Source organism: Austrofundulus limnaeus, unplaced genomic scaffold (assembly GCF_001266775.1).
Source record: "Austrofundulus limnaeus strain Quisiro unplaced genomic scaffold, Austrofundulus_limnaeus-1.0 Scaffold105, whole genome shotgun sequence".
Taxonomy (NCBI): domain Eukaryota; kingdom Metazoa; phylum Chordata; class Actinopteri; order Cyprinodontiformes; family Rivulidae; genus Austrofundulus; species Austrofundulus limnaeus.
The window spans coordinates 627843-649249 of NW_013952507.1; the positions used below are offsets into that span (position 1 = coordinate 627843).

Consider the following 21407-nt stretch of genomic DNA (forward strand, 5'->3'; position numbering starts at 1 on the left):
AGAGCCGCTGCTCCTCCACGTCGAGAGGAGCCAGTTGAGGTGGCTCGGGCATCTGGTAAGGATGCCTCCTGGACGCCTCCCTGGCGAGGTGTTCCAGGCACGTCCCACCGGAAGGAGGCCCCGAGGAAGACCCAGGACACGCTGGAGGGACTATGTCTCTCGGCTGGCCTGGGAACGCTTTGGAGTTCCCCCGGAGGAGCTGGAAGAAGTGGCTGGGGAGAGGGAGGTCTGGGCCTCCCTTCTGAAGCTGCTGCCCCCTCGACCCGACCCCAGATAGGCGGAAGAAAATGGATGGATGGATGGATGGATGGATGGATGGATGGATGGATGGATGGATTGGTTTAGAAGGTCTTTCTTATTTGGAAGGTCCTCATGGCTCAATAGCAGAGGCATAAATAATACTGTTGATCTAAAATCCAAGTTTGATTATGAAGTCAAATTAAATATGAGAGTGATCATGATGCAGTGTCRCTATAATTCCTCACTTCACCTTCTGTCACCAGCTTCCCGTCTCCAAAATAAACGTACGCATGGCTCAGAGTGGGCGTAAAGGACTGCACATTTTCACGCCCAGTTTGGCTTTTATAAATCAGAACCYRTRYGTGAAAAGTGGCGCACGCAAGCTTTATAAATCCGACCCGATCTCTCCATCTCAGGATCCTTTTTTTTTGTTGCCATGTAGCACATTTCCAGAAAACAGCCACGTTTAGACAACACAGATCCCTCAGAACCCTTCATGAGCTCAGTTTGATTCCCTGCCTGTAGCTGTGAACTCAAACAAGAATCACATATTTTGCACATCAGATCAGAGGTCACAGAAGCTTTAAAACAACTCTGTTTCCAAACCGCCTAATCAGCACATTTGAACCGCAGAAATCACAGATTCTGTTCAAGCTGTGTGTTTAATTTGCTGCTTGAGCAAACTGAAGACATGAGGCCAAAACATGCATTTTTATTAATATCTACTGCGCATTAAAAATGTGTCGGTTTGGACCTGATGTCTCTGCTGGTGCAACACTTCCTTCTGAAAYGCAGCAGATTTTCTAAACCGCCTTTTAAAAAGCATCAACTCTTGTTTATAAGACAGGACATTTTGCCTTTTCTAATTTAAAGTTACAGTGATGCAAATTCACTGCAAGACAAAACATGTTAGAGCCGGTGGGCTGTTAGGGAGAGCACACGCAGAGCAAAACCCAAAAGAACTTTGTTCTGGTGGTTCATCAGCTCTCTGAAGCAGCTCACAGTTTTACTCCTGGATTTACATTTTCTAACCTGAGCTGAAAGGAAACAGGGAAAAACTCGTCACCACAACTTCCACTTCTACATCTGACTCTGACGTTTATCCATTATTCTTCAGAACTTCTGAAATTCTCTGTTTATCTGGTTTAAATCTAATATTTTATAACACTAACAGAATTTATTCTAATCTTAAAGTGCCTGTGACATCAAGTTTTTATATTAAATATATATGTTTTTGGAAAGAGAACAATGAAAACATATTGCAAAAAAAATACAAGCTGCTGAGATGAACAGTTGCTGAGATATTCACATGTGAAGTAACAGGAAGTGATGTCAGAGCATGAAAACAGAGCGATGCTAGAATAACTGCAGAGAAGAATCTGATGTTTCTTTAGATTATTTTAAATCAAGAAGATGACGAGTCAGAATTCAACCAATATTTTAATAAACAAAAACCAGTGAGTTCATTTTCTTAAAAAGAGTTCCACTTTGATGTCACTTCCTGTTTCACTTTGAGCCAAGTTCAAAAGAAAATCTGCCAGTCATTTGACAAAATGTGTAATTTGTGTGTATTATATCGTTTCTTAGATATAAAGATGTTTTCTACAACATTTTGTATTTGAAGGATATGAAAGTCACACTGTTAGCAGCAGCTAGCGGTGGCTAGCAGTGGAAATTGACGTTTGTCGCAGGATGATGATGTCGTTATCTGACGCCAACTTTTGCGAACGTAGCTAACGCTGCTGTGTTCATTAAAAAACACAATATTGGTGGTCCCTGTGGTCCAGCAGTTTGAAGTGCAGCTCAGACACCAGCTGTATCTGCAAAGTTGATGTCTTGTAGAGAAGCTTTAGCTGTGTTGGAGCTAGCGGTTGCTATTGTCTCAGGATGATGACATCATAGGGTGAGCTGAGCACCAACAGTAAAGGCTGCATTCCATTCCAAAATACCTAAATGTGAACTTCAATATTTAAAGGTTTAATTTTTACATTTAGATTTAGGATTTCATATTTAAATACATTTAACATTTAAGTTTAGAATTTCTTAAAAATGAGCTAAATAACAAGAAAATGTTAGTGGAATTTTTTAACACTCAAAAAGTGAGCTAAATAATGAAAAATATGCAAAGGAATTTCATTTGCACTTGGCGCCACATATTTTACTGTTAGTAATTGTGAGACTCAATAATAGAATTCATCGACGGTTTTGGTAATTTATTAAAAAAAGGAATGATTTGATAGTAAGAGTCTAGTTGTGTCAGAGAATAACAAACAGGAAGTTTATATTTGCTCTGAGCCCCATGATTCATGCACATTTCAACCCATGAGCCAATCAGCTTTTGTGGTTGAAGCACGCACATATCCTGCAGCCGATCAGCTGACCTGCAGGACATGATCCTAGTTTGACAAGTTGCACAACAGAAGAGTCAGATAAGCTAACCTCACTTCTGTAATGAAAACAAGACATTTTAATCAGTCATGACACGATGGAATCAAACTAAATTATCAACTTATTCTATTTGTGTTTACTGTGAGTCAACGCAAAGACTTCGAGCTTTAAAGATTTCATTTGCAAAGATGTTTAGATGCAGCTTGCTGGTATGAAACTTAAAACCTGCACTCTGTTCTGCAGGTGAAACAGTTGTTTCATTAGTTCAGGCTCCCGTATTGACCTGGAAGAAACAGTGATTCAAATTTCTTGTGGCAGGATCTCTGCTTTGTAATATTTATAAATGTCCATATTTCAGTGTCCTGAGCTCGGCAGCCTGCGGGCTTCGCAGCWTTTTCACTCTTTTTCTTTTGGCTGGCCGCGTTGAAGGGGTGAGAGGCTGAGAATGGAGAGGATTACAAAAAGCACCGCTGGCCATTTGATGAAGAGTCTGACCTGACATGTGGCATTCTGCCTTAATTCCTGAATACAATGTGTGATCATGGCCGAGCGGGACCTTTTAAAGCTCAGTGAAGAAGCGGTGATACGGCACATACATAAAGCTGCGCTCCGAGGCAGAAAGCCGACACCGTGTGCCTGGGAGTGAGCTTCGTTACAATAAGTCAGTTAAATTCAGTCGTTYCTGCGCCGCAGAAGACTCTGCTAGAAAGAAACAGCAGGTCTCCGTTTCAGAGTGTCTCTCAGATGGAAAAAGAAATGAAAGAAAGGATCAAACAGTGAAAAGAAATTGGACCGTTTGGATTTTCTCACAAATTTGCTTTGTGAAATTTACAAAAAAAGTTACTTTAAATTCAAAAGGTTTCATATTTTAAAATAATAAGCTGTAAGAAGAACAGAGATGTTTTATRAATCTTAAATGTAAAAGCAATAAAACTGAATAAACGTCCTGTAACAGCCCTCAGATTTTCACACAGATTCTTAGTTTTTTGAAAGTCTGTTATTTTGTACAGAATCAGTTTGAGCAGATGTAGATTTTCACCTGAACCAGGTTTTTATTTCTCTCTGCTGCTTTTTGTTTTTTCCCTTCAGCTACGCTCTGAGCTCAAGGCTGCTTCATCGTGTCCCTCGTCTTCCTCCCACACTTCACCTCAACTCTAACATATTTCACACAATGAAAGTTCAGTCTTCTCACTGGGGAGCTTCACATCCTTTGACTGTTATAGAAACTTTTAAGAGGTTTTGTGTCGTTATCTAATTTGGGTTTAATGGGGAAATTAATTTGAAGTTTGAGTTTATTACTGCAGGCTGTCGTTTTTAAATATTTTTTTATTTCATTTTTAACTAATCTGAGGTCATTATTTTTAATCCTTACGTTCATGCTGCTGGGCACAAAGTGAAACAGCAACACATATAAATAAAATGTATCCAATAGATTAATCCTTTTCTGTGATGACTTTATTATTTCACATTAATTTTTTACTTTTGTTAACATTTTTCAGGAATCAGCCTGATGTTTCAGCTTTAAATAAGTTTCACGCAGAATAAAGTCAGACTTTTCGTGTTAACTTGTTAAACTGTTTAAATTCGAGCCTTGTGATGGACGTCAAAGAAACGCTCACTCAAGTTTTTTTTTTTACCCATCAGAGCTTTAAATTTCTGAGATATCTGCTTAAGAAGCAATTTAATGGCTCATTGATGTGAGGACTAATTCTTTAGGTTCTTGGTGCTAAATGCATTTTAAGYAACAAAAACATTTGTGAAAAACTAAGCTTTGGGTATCGTTTCACTTTTAGATGCAATTAAAATCCTTAGAAAACTGAAAACRGCAGAATTATGATTATGTGTCAACATATGAAGTGTTTCTTCACTGAAGCAAGAAATTGGTACAAATTTTAATTTTCTTAGAAACAATGCTGACCTAGAGTTAACTGTTGTATAAATATGATAAAAACATCTTTACTACAGGCTGAAATGTGTGGTTCAACACTKTTTAAACTACCAACTTCAAAGTTGCTGTTCCACATCATCACCAATGTTCCCTCGATGATAAATCTGTTGATTTTTAATCCTGCAAGTGGAGTGGTCTCTCACTGACCTCATCAGTTTATCATCAGTGAGCCTTGGCACCATAGAGTTCGGGGACAGAACACCTGACCACACCTCCTCGCYCATCCCCACACTTGGCCCTACCCCTCAGTGTCCCTTGGCACCGCCCACTTTGTTGGCATTTTTCTAAATTAGTCTGRAGGCGGGGTTACGCTTTAAACACATTTCACATTCCAGTGGATTTGAGTTTCATGCAGTTTTATGTCACAACAACATCAACTTTATGAGACTGTGAAGCAACAAGAAATCAAATCAATAACTTGTTGAGSCCCAAACAGCAGAAGATACAACCTGAGACACGACACTTACTCGTATTTGCTGCACTTCCAGAAACACGGCTCTTTGGAAGGATTTCTCCCAGACGGCCAGCTCAGAGGCCAGCTCTACCCTGAAGGTGTGGCTCTGGCCGTGGCCGACCAAAATACTGAAGCAAAGGGACTCGCCGTCCTGCTGCTCAGGTGAATGCTCCAGGCCCAGGTAGAGCCTCGCCTGGAGCCAGCAGTCCTCTGCCATCCAGAGCTGGAACAACAAAATGTGTTAAACCCAGTTTCTGAATCAGAATAAAAACACTGCATCTCACATCTTTTGYTTTACGCACCTTATGAACCTTGAAAAGAACCTCATAGAGGTTATAATATGTTTCAGCTTGTCCCCAGTCAGCAGCACCGACCTGATATGCATGAAAAGAAAGAAAAACAAAACAAGTTTGTGGAGCCAACATGTCGAAACAATCTTTGCTGCACTTGTTTTAATCCAGAAACAAAAACAAACTGGAGTTAAGCAGGGCGCTCCTCTCCAGACCTGTAAAACCTGAGACACCTGCATCCCTAATAAAAGCCTTCTGYGTGTTTAAACCCTCGCAGTCTGTGAGATTTAATGCTGCCGTGTTTTWACAGAAGCCAGAGGACATGTCTGACATTTTACAGCCCACCAGCTGTGCAATATCTTCCGGTATGGAAGCATAACTCCCACGCCRACACACACAAAAAAGTATTATTGCAGTTTATTACAGATTATGGCTGCTTTCTAAAATAAACTTTATTTGTCTTAGTCTGGATCAGTTACAGATGGAGAAAATACTGCAGTTTGTTTAAACACCCACGTGTTTAGAAAAAAAAAACAAATCTGTCCAAATTTTTTAACAACTTCTCTCAGCATCAGGAAAATTCACCTGAAGCAGGATTCACGGTGAAAGAAGAGCTCTTCTGGTTCAAGTGAATCACTTCTAACTTTGGCTTTTATGTGTTTGTAAGGGTCACTTCCTATCAAAAATAAGAACCAGTTGCAAAGTATTGTTAAGGTTTGTTGGTTAACTGCTGGAATGTCTTGTAACAACCTGAGTTATCTCTATAAATCCAGGCCTATAAAGACATCTAGGATCATTTTGAAGGCAGAATTCTTCCTTTTACCATCAGGACAGAGACACAGAATACTGTAAGACTGCTATTAGGTCATATTCATCCTTACGATGTAAACCCGGCATTGACAAGGCCATTTGTTTTGTATGGATGGTTTTTGTTGGCTTTTTTATCCACTGCTGTCTGCACAGCAAATTGCCTCTTGGGGATAATAAAGCTTTACTTGAACCTGACAATAAGTCTCTGTTTAATTGCTTGTTAACCCAAATAGGAAATCAACCAATCACATTGCAGCAACTCAATATCTTTAATTCACACAAGTTCATCAAAACTGGACAATAAATCAATCAACTTTATTTATAGAGCACATTTTAAAAACCACAAGGGCAACYAAAGTGCTGTACAGTAAGACATAAGTTATGTCATAAGTTATGTCAACAGAAAATGCTCTGTCGCCTCTAAGTTTCCGCCTAGTTTTAGGGATGATCAGCAGCAGCTTAAACTGAATTCTGTAGTGAACAGGGAGCCAGTGAAGGGACGCCATGATGGAAGTGATATGCTCGCTCGAGTTAAGAGGTGAGCAGCAGAGTTYTGCACAAGCTGCAGGCGGGCRAGAGAGGTCTGACTAATKCCTACATACAATGAGTTACAATAATCAAGATGAACTGTTATAAAAGCATGGATTAATTTTTCCAGGTCAGATCTTGCCAAGATTGATTTCACCTTTGCTATTTGACATAGCTGATAAAAACTCTTCTGAACAACTCTGCTGATCTGTTTCTCAATTTTAAAATAAGACTCAAAATTCACTCCGAAATTGGTGACAATCCCCGAGATGGAGTGACAGTGAGCCAAGATCTACGTTGGGGGAGGAGGAGCCACTCGGTCCAAACAACATAACTTAGGTCTTATTTTCATTCAGACTAAGGTAGTTAAGAGAGAACCATGCTTTTATAGCAGTACAGCAGTGTATGAGTTGGACTATGTTGTTTTGAGCAAAGGGAAAATAGATCTGGCAGTCATCAGCATAACAGTGAAATGAAATACCATGCTTCCTAAAACAGAGCCAAGTGGAAGTATGTAAAGGGCAAATAAAAGAGGGCCAAGGATTGACCCCTGGGGCACCCCATGTGGAAGGGGAGCTGTGGAGGACATAGAGTTGTCAATCTTTACACAAAAACTCCTATTAGACAAGTAGGACCGAAACCAATCGAGGTTTGACACCCCTAATGCCCACACAGTGCTCGAGACGAGAGATTAAAATGCTGTGGTCAACGGTGTCAAATGCACTGGACAAATCTAAAAGCACTAAAACAACAAACTTTCCAGAGTCCGTTGACAAAAATAAGTCATTTGTGACTCTTAAAAGTGCACTCTCTTTACTGTGGAGGGCTTTAAACCCAGACTGAAATGGCTCAGTGATACCATTGCTGCCTAAAAATGGTAACAACTGGTTATAGACAACATTCTCAAAATTTTAGAAATAAATGAAAGATTGGAGATAGGCCTAAAGTTGGAGCAGAGRGATGGATTGAGACCTGTTTTTTTAAGTAGAGGATGTACAAATGTATGCTTAAAAACTTCAAGTACTGTCCCTGATGAAAGACTAGTATTGATAATCTGTAGTACACTTGGTCCAATGGTTGCAAGAACCTCCTTAAACAAGTGAGGTGGGATGGGTTCTAAAGGGGAACCAGAGGGCCTCATATGACCAACTGTTTCCTTCAAAAAGGAAAAGGATACCGGCTCAAACTGATGATAAACAGATGAGTAGTGTAAAGAAAGAGAAGGGTCATATATGGAGGCTGAGAAATACAGGATCTAGCTGACAACTGTGTCAGTGAAGAAGTGAAGAAAACTTTCACAGGTTTCACTGGAGGTATCATCATTTCATAAAGAAATAAAGACTCAGGGTTAGAGAGCCTCTGGTTAAATTTACCACTTTAAAGCTGTAAATGTTGTAAAAACAGCTGAAGTTCTGAAACAACTGATCAGTCACATAAACAAGGTGCAGACTGATGGAGAGGAATYCTCAACAGAAAACATCTGTTCAAACAATTAACTTATTGAGAAACAAAACAAGTGAAAAATGTTTTAAGTTATTTAACCTTGGATCCATTCTCATCGCTTTGCTCAAATCTCTCTCAAAGCTCTCAGACGTGATGAAAATGATTGTCTGCGCAGCTGTCGGTATCCGAGGACAAAATGTAAAATGTTTTTATATAAATTTAAATGGGAAGATAAAATTCAGTACAGCATTAAGAAGCAACTCAAACCTTGGTTTAGAAACCTACAATTTCCTCCTCAAACTTCTCCAGACTTCATTAAAACTTTGACTTTTCTTTTTCAGCTCTAACAAACTAAACAAATTGASAGATTTGGCAAACTTTTAGGTTTATTTCCCACAAAAATAATTATTAAAAATATGCATATGGGACAGAATTGTGTGGGTATAACGTTGCTAACTCTCAGCACACAAACAAATTTACTGTGATTTTATTCCCATGAATGTTGAACTATTCTCTAAACTCACTAAAACTTTTTAATCTGTTTTTGTTTGAAATGAAGATTTACTTTTTTTTCTCCTCCAATGCCACAAATGGATCTGTTTTCATAAATTCACTGCAGCCCTGAAGTGTTCCTGTGGGTCTGAATGCAAAAAGCAAAAACAAACATCATCTTCTGACCCAGAATCTCCATCCCTCCTCCTGGTAATATCAGAGAAGCCCTGACTGGATGCAGCAGGTCTGGATTATTACCACAGGGACGGGGAGCTGACGTGAGCGGCTGGAAGCTGGTCTCTACTTTCTCCTTCAGGCTGTGGATGTTTCCAAATACATGAAATATTGATAAAGATAAACTGTTAGGATGGGAGAGTCGCTCGTTATTTTTCAAATGTTGGAAACAAACAAAAAAACACTGCAAACTTTTCAAATCATGCCTTCTGTGTTGTATAGGAGAGGAAACTGAAATAATTTACAGAAGGTGAGAAGAACAGATGACTTCCAGCTCTAAAAACAGGTAAAAGTGAAACAACCAGAAAACCTGATGGGGTCTTGAGATCAGGTAAAAAAAATATCAGCCTGGTCTTCAAGGACAGTGGGCTCCTCGTTACAGATGATTCTGAACCAAGGTTGTTGGTTTATTGTTTCGGTCACATCGAGGTGGCTCTGGAACCATCAAAACAACCCAACACAGGTGTGAGACCTGCAGCGACAGCATCATGATGCTGAGGTGAGAATTAACTGCATCCTGACCCTGTAAGAAGGTCACGTCAGGGCGAAGACACGGTGCAAAGTATAACATAGGGCAGAGAGATACGGCTGAAATTTTTCAGTTAATATTGATAATTATTGATTAGTTTTAGACTAAATCAGTCAGACTCTTGTCAAACCTTCATCCACATTTTCCTGTCTAGCTGTTGAAACATCATCTTTTACTCAACGTCGTTCTTTTTTTATATATTTTTTTTTGATCAAGGTCTTTTTATTAAATTTTTTTTATAAACCACAAAAAAGGAACAGACTTAAAAAAACAGAAAACAAAACACACACACCCAAAATCCCTCCCATCCCTCCCCTCCTATACCGGATCCACTGAAATAACAAAAATCGATCTTGTATTCATCAAATGATACAATGAGCAGGTTTGTGTTTAATGAAACAATATTTGACCTTTACAYAAAATTATCTGCCGAAATTTTTTCTACATAAGATATAAATGGCTGCCAGATATCAAAGAATTTGTTTACAGATCCCCTAACAGTATATCTAATCTTCTCTAAATGAATGTAAGACAACTTCTCTTAACCAATGACCATATACTGGAGGATGTGGATCCTTCCAACGAAGAAGAATAAGTCTTCTAGCCAGTAGAGAGCAGAAAGCTAACACCGTCCTCTGATGTTCACTGAGGGAAGCTTCTGCTGGAGCCACCCCAAAGAGAGAAATGAGTGGTGATGGATGAACAGTTCGTCCAAATAGTCCTGACAAGGTGTCAAAGATGCCTTGCCAATATCCATGTAGCTTTGGACAGGACCAGAATGTGTGCAGGAGATTGTCCGCAGCGATCACACGACAGATCCAAGTCCTTTTTGAATGTTCTTTATTTTTAATCAGTTATGAGGTGAAACATGTTAATCTACAGGTTTTTTTTTGCTACACTGTCTGGTCAAAAAAAGGTTACACACTAATATTTGGTTAGACCTTTAGGTTTGATTATGGCACACATTCTCTGTGGCGTTGTTTGGTGAAGTTTCTGCAATGTCAGATTTATTTCAGCCAGTGTTGCATTAAAGTTTCACCAASATYTTGCATTGATGATGGTAGAATCTGACCTTCTCCAGCACATCCCAGACTCTCAGTGGACTCTGTGGAGCCARTCCATGTGTTAAAATGACGTCTCATGCTTCCTGAACCACTCTTTCACAATAAGAGCCCAATTAATCCTGGCATTGTCATCTAGGAATATTGTACCATCAGGGAAGAAACAATYCATTGAYGGAATAACCTGCTCATTCAGTATATTCAGGTCAGCTGACCTCATTCTGTGGGCTGAACCTRGACCTGACCACCTGCAGAGACCCCACATCATAGACCTTAGTGAAATCCCGGTGGAMCCACAGCTTATCTTGTTTAGCTGCTAGCTTTTAGCTGTTGGGGCGTCTAATTGACACCTTCAGTTTTTAGATGCCTCATTTCAGTGTAACAGCATCTTGAATCAATAATTTCATATTTAACTCTACAATGGTGGACCAGTCCAGAAAGCCATCGCTCTATCGCTCAAATGTTCCGACAAGAGGGGAAAAAGAAAACCAGGTTTACATATTTCAAAATAAAAYGCAAGTGATTATTTTGTTAGCGGGCATTTGTCGTCTATTAACAGCATGAAGCTTTTATTTTGAAGGTGAATCTTAGCTTTCCCAGTGTTTAGTTAAAAGGGTCTTATTTTATAACCAGTGAAGTGATATGATATCAAGTGTGTTTTCTGTTGATACTGAACATGTCTACCACGATATAAACCATTACTGAATTATCGCCCAGTTCTAGTWCAAAATCATGAATCAAAGTCAGAAATGAAATTCAGCCCAGCGACCACAATAAAAGGCTATCAGACAAAAAAAGACCAGAAACAATTAAATAAAATGGCCAAAATTCAAGTTGCAAATAAAAACAAACCTTAACATTTAGACTCAATCTTTTCCTGTTGATCCCATGAAGACAAAACTCTTGGTTCTGTTGTTACGTAAGAAATAATCAACAAAAACTTTACATTTTTGGTTGCTGTTTTGTTTTTATTAAAAAAATAGTTTGAAGAAGAATTTGTATCAGAACAAAAACCTCTGTTCTCATTGGGACTTTTGGTTCACTTTTTTTTTCAATACAAACCTTGAACACGATAAGAATTTAGGAGGTCAAAATAATTCTTTATTTGATGGATCCTAATCTTTCTTTGATGTTTTTGGTTTTAAAAAAGCGTCACTTAAAACCTGGAGCAATAACTTCTAACTGCCTCCATCTTCTCCACCTCGCAGCCAAAAAATAACTAAAGGGTGAAAAATGCTTCAAATACAAAACCCTTGGAGCTTTTCAGTGTAAAACTAATATACTTTGTCAGGAAATAATCGGAAATATTTCAGATTTTCAGGAAACTGCCCTCAGTTTTCAGCACCAACGGGGATTTGAAACCTGCGTCAGTCGGAACCTGAACCGCTCAGACTGACCAATCCAGCATCCAGATCGTAGACATGTGCATCCTGCAGAAACGGTTTCCTGCATGACGGCACATTTTCAGCCTCAGAGCCTCTCGTACAACAAGAGGAACAGCTAAAGTCTACATCCTGTCCTGCTGAGACACCAGKCTGCTGCTGGATTACAACTAAAAATATGATCCAACAACAAGGCTTATTTTTATACAGCATTCCCTGGTACATTCACAATAAAATGGTTAACAGTAAAATCATTTCATGATAGTCATATATGTGTATTTTAATCAATTTGGGTCATTTTTGCCTGTAGAGTGAGTATAGTCATGTTTGTTGAGATCCATTGTGACAAAAAAAGCATTCATTTGGTAGGAGTGTGATAAACGGATAATATAAAAGATGATTTGTTTTTGCATTTAAAGCACATCAGAGATTATCCTGTATGTAACTGTCATAAAAGAAACATATGTTTGACATGTAAGCCTGTTATTCACTCTTCATTCTCCAGCAGGATCAAATCCCTGAAWAGGAAGGATGTGACTCATCAAGTCCAGATGGACTCGAATAAAAAGCTAAAACCTACACATACAGGACCAAAAATGGAGCCACGCTCGCTGACAGATCAATTATCACTCAGCTGCAAAAACAGAAATACTCCCAGCTTGTTTTACTGCGACTACACAATCAGCCCAACAAATAAAAATTAATGAGCAGCTGAGGCACGCATGTCCTCCATTATTCAATTACAGCTGAAGCATGTGCTGCCAGATAGTTGTTTGTTTAGACAAGAGACAATCACAGATCAGTGAGCTGCAGCATAAAATCATGGTTTTTCTGTCCAAACAAACCAAAACTCTTCTCTAACAGAGGCTGCAGCGTTTTGAGTCGGAGCCACAAGGTCGAGGGTTTTAATAAAAACTTTGACATCAGCTTTATGTTAGCCACTGAAGGCTTGGAGTTAAACAAATAAGTGATTGTTAATGATGAGGAAGAGGACGGTAATTACCGGGGGACTTTTGAAGATATAAAAATATGGTCCTCTGAGGGCCAGGAACTTAAACGCTGATCTTCGACCAGAGACTCTGCCTTCAGGACTTTCACAGACCCATCCCATGTGTACGATCTGCAGGAACAAAACAATTTCAGTTAATTAAAAGAATAATAATTAATTAGAAAGTAGTGCATGTTTAGTTGATAAATTAGACAAAAGCTACAAGTGAAGCAGCTCAGAAAGGATGTCCTCCGGTGCAGTTTATGTTTATATAAAGTCAGATGATTCAGTCTGATTCTCAGAAACATCTGCAGCATTTTGTCGTTCACTCTGCTGAATCTTGCTGTCAAAGTTTTGGTTAAAACGAMCAAAATCTGTTCAAATTTTCCTCAAATCGTTTATCCTGATGATGYGTTTTTAATTTTAATTGTCAGTGCTGTCGGTGCAGAGCTGCTATTATATGCAGATGATGTTCTGATGAACACCTCCAATGTGTTTCTTTTGCAAAGAACATTAGTCTGATCAAGGATCTCTGCCAACCGGACATGTGGACATTTTAAAAAAAACTGAATCTCCGGTCTGAATCCCAAGTAAAACCAAACTTTTATTTTCCTAAAGCAGCTTGAAGCTCTAAACAAAAAGCAGGTTTTAGATCAGGGCTTTTTAACTAAACTGCTCCGGGGGCCACAGTTACTGCAGGCCGACAGCTCAGGGGCCCAACATCCAGCAATTCAAGTTATTMTAAAAATAAACTAAGTATTACAAAGATCTTTTACCTTTGAAATAATTTGTTTTGATGCATTTAATCATGAATACAACATACACAACCCTATGTAAAGGTAAAACAATGTTAAAAACAAAAAAACACACATTCTTCCTCCTGTTTAATAAATATTGTGACATCTGACAAATTTTAGAACCAATTTTATTTTCACTTTCATAGTTTTAWCTTGAACTGCTTGTAGTTTTAACTGTCTTGTGTGTTCATAAAAATGTTTTTACCAGCTTGTAGCCAATATTCTGATGTTTCTGTAGATACCAAAAAAATGTCYATGTTTAACTAAAAGAACTTACAGTAATTGGGCTTAACAGATGAATTAACTAATCAGCGGGCCACACTTTGGTCACTCGCAGGCYGGATGTGGCCCACGGCCCACCAGTTGAATAGCCCTGCTTTAGATTAATGGACCACAACTGGAATTTCAGTGGATAAATAATGGAGAATAATTTATACTAGTAATCATAATATTGTTGTGTTTGCCACAGATGTAACAGTCAAACCTGATGTTTCAGGTGTTCTGAGGCTTTAAACTGAGCATCAAACAGAAGTGTTTTATTTTTCCTCTCACACCTCTTTTCCTGCCTGTGTTGTCCATTATTACTGCTGCAGCCCCTGGAAGGCTTCTTCCTTTGTGCTCAACACTTTTTGACTCAGTTTCATGGGAGGAAATTGGGTGTCTGCCTCTGACCAGAGCCGGTTCCTGYGCTCGCTTCACGACTCGCTCCTTCCTCGTCTGATTGAGTTCAATCAAATTCTGTGAATCTCTTGTTTTGCAGCCGACCGGTCCACAGGTTCAGTCCAGGACTCTTATTCTTCATGCTATATTCTGTGACTTTTTATTTAAACTACGCCTGCTGCCTCCCCCCTATGTTTTCTGACTTTCTGCTGATAGTTTATTACTTTAAGTGCTGATCTCTTGTTGTGAAAAACTCATTCTGCTGTCAGGAAACTGGGCCAGGCTCCTCATTTAAACAGACATTTTCTGTCAGGCGCACCAGGAGCAGAGGTGTTGCAGTGGTTTTTTTAATTTATTTTTTTATTTTGGATTGGAAAGAAAAATGATTCATCTTCAATTTTGGCTTTCACAATAAATGATTGGAGCACCTTTAAACTTCTTTTGATTGCCCTTTTTTCTGTGTCCTTGCACACAGAAGACCTGAATTATTTTTATTTTTTTGATGTTTTGCCTTTCATCATTACAACTTCAAAGCTTTTTGGTAATTTCTATACTCAGACTTTTATTTTACAGTTGCTGTGTTGAAATTAAAGTTTTTATTTGATACAACTGCAAGCAGGCATTAAAAACAAAATAATAAACCACTGAGTGCTGCATCAAGYTATGACTGTAATACACACCTGATCATCTGCAGAGCAGTATTTGTTGATTATTTTTATCTGTAGGAAAAATGAGAGATTTGGTAAATAATTAAAATAAATACTTCAACAAAATTTTAAGGAACAGAAACAACTTGGTGGTAAAGAGAATCTGACGGTGCACGACTTAAACATTTTCCAGTCTAACCAACACAACATGGAGCTGGTTGACTTTAAACACCAACAAACAGTAAAACGTCCTTCATCACAGTCACATGAAGAAAGRGAACCTCAGGATGTTTGAGTCTATTTAAAGGTTGTAGGTCATTAAAACAAAAGTTCCACTTTCTCCCAAAGCAGCCACACAATTAGATCCTGATTGGCCATTTAGCAATCACTCATCATGTCAGTAATTAGGTGAWGCAGGCATAAATTAATCACACTTTTAAAAAAAATGCAGCTGTGCAGTCGACTGGCACAGACGTACAGTACGGCTGTGTCCTCACCAAAAATGCTTCACATCAGTGTGTTAATCAAAGTGAAATAGGAGGAAATGAGAAAGAAGAGCAGGAGCTGAATGACTACTTAGGAGTCATTAATTAGGACAGATGGCTTCTTTTGCCGGGAGAGGAGGAGGAGACGTGCTTCTGTGACTCATGAGTGTCACGAAGGATCCATCAAAGTCACATTGTGGGTTTTTCTTTGTAATATTTTGCTTCTGTTCTTTTTTTGATGAGTGTAAAAGCTTCGTAAAATAAACTGAAGCAATAATAAAAAGATGCATTCACATATAACTCATTTGCAGACACGTGAATCCAGCTTCTAATGTTAACATGTGAACTTACGTTCTCCTGCGTCAGCTCATTGATGTTCGTGGAGATCGCTTGGAGCCAGTCTGTGCTTTCTGCTGCGGTGCAAAACTGCAGGATGTTGGTGCTGGCTCCATCCAAGGCAAACACTTCAAAGTAGTTGGACCTGGAAGAGTGTAGAGCCAGAAAACAGACGGTAAAAAGKACCGTTTAAATGTAAAAAATTAACCATCGACATGTGATGCTTTTARCTCCTTTTTCACATTTAAATCCTTCAGTTTGGGTCTATATGAAGTGGAACTGCAACGCTTTGGTCTGAATTCCTCCTTATTGTAACTCCACAAGCCCCGCCCCTTTTCTGAGGTTATGTCTCAGATCAACTCATTTTGAGGCTGTCTCTTTAAATCCAAATGAGGCGCTTCATGCCCCGCCCACCTCCAGCTTCCAGACCGGTCCATTCTAGTTTGATAGAGGGATTTACAACTATATAGCTGCGCARAAACTTTTTATTTACAAATGAATTAAAAGATGTCAACAAAAGACTTCCATCCAGCCTTACATGAGCCAGAGGAGACCACCACCAAATTCTAGTTGGTAAATCCAGACATTATTTGGCAGTTTGGTCAAATACTGTGATGTAAYAGTTCAGAAAATATCATAGAAAACAGAAACTGAACAGTGTGAGAAATATGACCCAAACATTATAAAGAAAACTTTGCAGCATCAGGAGAGACTAAATTCAACTTTTCTGCCTCTTGATGACTCCAAGTACACAACTAAATGTATTTAACGGAAATTTCACAACTGATTATCTAAATTTTAGATCCTGTTTTGTATTTTTATGAATTCTGATCATTGCAGCCATATGGTTTAAAACAGAAAATAAGTTTGTCGTATCGATGTTTTCGGTTTTAATAAAAGTTGGTTACGTTCCACTGTCTGACGTAGTTTTGTGGCGTCTTCTTACATTCAGCCTGGGACTCACACTGCTCCTGAGAGTTTATTAGTTTATGTTCAGACAAGACGCCGAGGCCTTCTGAAGCCTGACCGTGTGCTGCTGGAGTCAGAGACGAGAAGAAAGWCTTTAGAAGAGATTCAACTGGTTTTCTGCTATRTTWTTCAGATTTCCATTTATTGATCACAAATTCCYTTCAGGATTTCGCATGTGACCCCTTTACATTAAAAACAAACACAGAAGTTGATGTTTGCTACATAACTTCAGAGGTTTTGTGATTTCTGAGCTGAAAGGACTCAAAGCCAAAGTTCAGGTTTGATGATCTGTTACAGAAGCCGGTTTTCCTGAAGGAGATCATGTTAGCATGTGTACAAAACCATTTTACTGGATTATCAGAAGTTTCTGTGAAGAGAAACAACTGTTAAACATTTACATTTTATATCAAACAAACCTGTTTCACTGTTTAAAATCGCATGAAAGAATTTTGAAAAAAAAAATGCTGACCAGTGAATATTCAATGAAAATACTTTCAACAAAAAGACCAACATGAAGGTCCTGAAACAAACATGAGCAAGGAAGCTCCACTTGAAAAAAAAAAATCAGAGCTTGAAAACCGTTGAACTAAAGCCACATTTTTCATTTTCTTCTGCTCAGCTGAGGTCAGGTCTGTTCAGGTCCAGGAGGCAGACCCTGACTTTATTCTCCAGCTCCTGGGGGATCCCAAGTGTTCTCAGGTCAGAGAAGATGCATTATTTTTCCACAACTGCTCAGTTTTCATGTCGGATGAAACACTTTGGTGCAAATTTATGCATCAGTTTCCCGATGGAGGAAATCAAATCGGMTTTCAAAGATGTTGAAATAATAAAACCAATCAGCCCAAAACTCTGTGCCTGACGACAACTTTCCTTTATCATCTGTGCAGCAGTGTTGTGACGCACGATGCATCACTTCCAGAYAAACACTGGGTTTGTTTTAGACCCCGGACATGCATCCATTAATCAATGCATTTGTTRGTTTCCAAGCCGTCAGTGAGGAAGAAAATGGTGTTTCTGGTAACTGAAGCATAAGAAGGTCTGCAGGTCAGAAGAGGAAACACTGGAAGAGAAAAAGAGGCCAAAAAAAGGAAAGAGAAACTGTATGTTTAAATAAAACAGCTGATTTATGTTGGCTTAAGTTTATTCTTTATTCAGTCAGTTATTAATAAGAGGTTAAATCGGTTTTGGTGGTAAAGACAGTTTGAGTGGTTCCCCAACTTTAACCAAAACCTAATTTGTTATTTTATCAGGAATCCTTYGCAGAAAGTAGCTCAAACAATCAATTAATTCTCTCTGTTTGGTTCTTTCTTTCAGCTGTTGGAGGTTCCAGGACGGTTTTGGGTCATCACCATCTACATTGTGAAGTACTGTTCAATCGACTTCTCCATATTTGGCTGAATTTGAGTAGACACTCCTGTAAATCCCCAAATATTTCGGTTGAGGCTCGCTGCCGTTCACAGCCAACATTTATCTCCTGCTTTTATTCTGCTCAAACCTTTCCAGGATCCTGYTCTTCCTGACATTCTGCTCTCATTTGTTGAGTTTATTTGTCCAAACAGAGCAGGTCCAATTCTGCTCAGGCTTTTAAAAAAGTGTTTTTGACTAACTGGTCCAATCAGTCCTTTCAGTGCTCGTTGGCATCATGTGACTAATTCCCTGTGGTTTAGGTTGTTTTTTGTGTGTTTCCCCTCTTTATGGCCAGCATGGATAATGAGTCTATTCCCTGAAGAGTGTTCCTCACTTGGCTGGGTGTTGTAATGAGTTTTTATRGAAAATAAGTCAGTTTTCCTTAATCTCCTGAAGACTTTCATATCTAATGCTGTTCACAAAAACAAAATAGTTTTTTGCTACAATAACTTGTCTCACTGGTGCATCATCAGCCTTTAAGACGTCATTTAAAGTTACATTTTAAACTAAAAACTATTCAAATTGAAACGATCTAAAACTGGTTGGTGTGTCAAAATAAAAGACTTTCCATTTGCAAACATGCATGAATAAATTAGACCAGGGGTGTCCAAAGTAGTTCGATTGGGAGACAAAATTAAAATCTTGGTCTAATTAAGGGCCTTTAAATCAATTTCAAGATGAACTGACTGTGTTTCAGATATGAAATTATTCATCCAGAAATATCACCTCTTACCAAGGGATTRTATAAAACTTGGAACAAAACAAAGCTTATTGATTTTAAAAATGAAATAAACACAGGTAGAATTAATTTCCTTTGCCTTGGACCCTTAGGAAAACAGTTTTCAGCTCATCAACAACTAAAAACGCAGCTCATWCAAGAATTACACTGGTCCTGTGTAAACATTCCCAAATCCTCTCTTAAACCAATTTTTTTTTTTAAAAAAAAAAGGAGGAATGTTTTGGAAAATAGTTACTTGATTGTGGTAAAGAACTGAACTGTTACTTTCAGTTATGAAAATGCTTCATATATCAGAAATGTGACTATCGTTCCTGTCACTTCAGCACAACTTCACAGAAAGGCTTCGGGGGAGCGGGGCTCTGTGGGGCGAGAGCTCCCCTGCAGACTGAGCTACAGGGAGGAGCTTTGGGTAAATAGGCGGAGCTTTGTAACCATGTAGGCAGCTCCATWTGGCCACAGGAGATTMAAGGATTTCTCCAACATGCATGAATGAGTCAAAGCAACACTCTGGGYATGTTTATAATGAGGGAGTGGCATTGTAACATGACAAAGCGCAAAAAAGTTGATTTTGCACAACCACCCCTTTACAGGCTAATTGTTTGAAGTCTGACAGATTAAGTGTATTCAGTACAGACAGACTGACAGGCTGGCTGCTTCTAATACATAAAATGTCTTGTGGGCCAGATGCAACTGCAACAAAAGGCCAAATCTGGCCTGCGGGCCTTCACTTTGATGTGAATTAAACCATCGGCGTCGCAAAGCTTTGACATGTTTGGCTACATTTACACAAAAACATCTTAATCTTCTTTATCATTAAGTTTCAGTGCAGATGAGGCGCTGAGGTCATCTCAGAGGAATCACACTGATTAACAGAATGTGATACTTTCTGACATTTAATTTCAGTACATTTGCACGCTGATGACACTTCTGGCCCGAGAGAAAATTACCCAGAAAACCCGTCTGAAGGCAGAGGCCGTTATCAGTGACGGGTTAGACAGAGCGAGGCTGTTAGAGMGACGCTGAGCAGCAGCATCCCCATGATGTGAGGGGGCCTAAAAAAACAAACAAGGCGTCCAATGCTCSAGTTGAGAAGGGCAATCCTTTAGAAATAAAAAATAAAGTTAATATAAACTGAGCAGTTCTTTGTTACCAAGAGACACAGCAGCTCCTTGAAGTTTGATGTTAAAGTCAGCATTCTTAACAAATCCTCCAGTGGGCATGAGTTGYTTGTTAAAACCCGATGTTCTGCTGTTCTGACCCGCTGACTCTCCTGCAGGGATTTTAACCAAACTTTTATTTTTTTCACGTGAAGAAAATTGTAAATACCTGACCCAAGTTTGTTTTAAATATAATCACAAAAGCATCTGCAAACTATGCATTTACATTTTTTTTAAATGTCAAAGATATTAGTTTAACTTGTGTGTCCTGCACAGCATTAATGGTTTCCCACAAAGAACCAAAAGCACAACCAATGAATTGTGAGCGCACAGATTAACTGGAGAAATTGACAAAAATAAGGAGACCAAAGGAGCAGACAGCTGGTGGATCGGTGTCAGGAGGAAGCGCTGAAGCTCGTCCACTAACAGCGAGCAGAACTAAAATCCTCAGAGATCAAATCTACAAAGAGTACAAGTCTCTTAGTCCCAACAGCACAAATTATTGTTGCCTTTCCTGCTGACTAAGCAGGACTAAATCCACCAAGGCAGAACTTGAGACAGTCAACATTCAGGACAAAACATGAATATAAATGTTTCTAGAAGGAATCYGTTTTATCCCAAAGTGAGCAACAACGAGAGGTGAAATGTGCCACAGCTGATTATTAAACATAAGGAGAGACTTTTGGACATTTCTGCATCATTTATGAAACATTTTTCTTCTGAATGCATTTTAAACTTTGAGTCCACAGAACAGGGGCTCCAGTAATAATTTTAGACTGGATTATTTAAGTGGAAAACATTAATTCATATTTAAACTGTTTTTGTTTTCTCTGCAGTTTTCTGTCAGAACCAGTCAATGTTTTTATGCTTACTCATTACTTCCTGTTTTATTGGTTAGCAAATCTACAATTTCTGCACTTTCTGCACAGACAATAAGGATGAGTAATAAAAAAATATGCATGCATCCAATCCATTTCCAAACTTTGACAGTTTCTTCACCCTTTGCTCCCACTGAAACACAGTTGGAATGAAGATGGAAAGTGGACAAAACAGCGTGCAGCTTCCATCAGGGACTGGGAATCATTTTAAACTGAGGTTTTGTTTGCAGCAACACTTATTATTTGTTGCTGCAACGTCCACAACGCCTGATATAATGACAGGTTGTGTGGGTAAAGACCTGAAAAATTCATTCAGACCATCTGAGTTCATCCAAATGAGTCCATCCAGCCATTTTTCTGCAGCAAAACCAGAGTCTGGTTCCAGACAACCCTCCTTCCCCAGTTCCTCCTTGAGGATCCCAAGTCAGAGAAAACAACATGTCTGCAGGCAGTTCTGGGTCTGCTCATGGAGCTCCTCCCAGGGGGCCCAGGTGGAAAAATATTATACTAAGTATACTAAATCTAAGTATACTTTAGTATACTTA

At 38.9% G+C, this 21407-nt stretch overlaps 1 protein-coding gene across 3 annotated transcripts in view; it reads right to left on the minus strand.

Moving 5' to 3' along the window:
- Positions 1-21407, minus strand: part of sntg2 (syntrophin, gamma 2) — a 74809-nt gene that overhangs the window by 12020 nt on the left and 41382 nt on the right. For all 3 annotated transcript variants that reach the window (XM_014013739.1, XM_014013738.1, XM_014013740.1), the window contains 5 exons: positions 15728-15857; positions 14925-14963; positions 12803-12919; positions 5333-5404; positions 5044-5253 (listed from right to left, as the gene is read on the minus strand). In XM_014013739.1, the coding sequence (XP_013869193.1) occupies positions 5044-5253; positions 5333-5404; positions 12803-12919; positions 14925-14963; positions 15728-15857 (568 nt within the window). The remainder of the gene's footprint in view (positions 1-5043; positions 5254-5332; positions 5405-12802; positions 12920-14924; positions 14964-15727; positions 15858-21407) is intronic.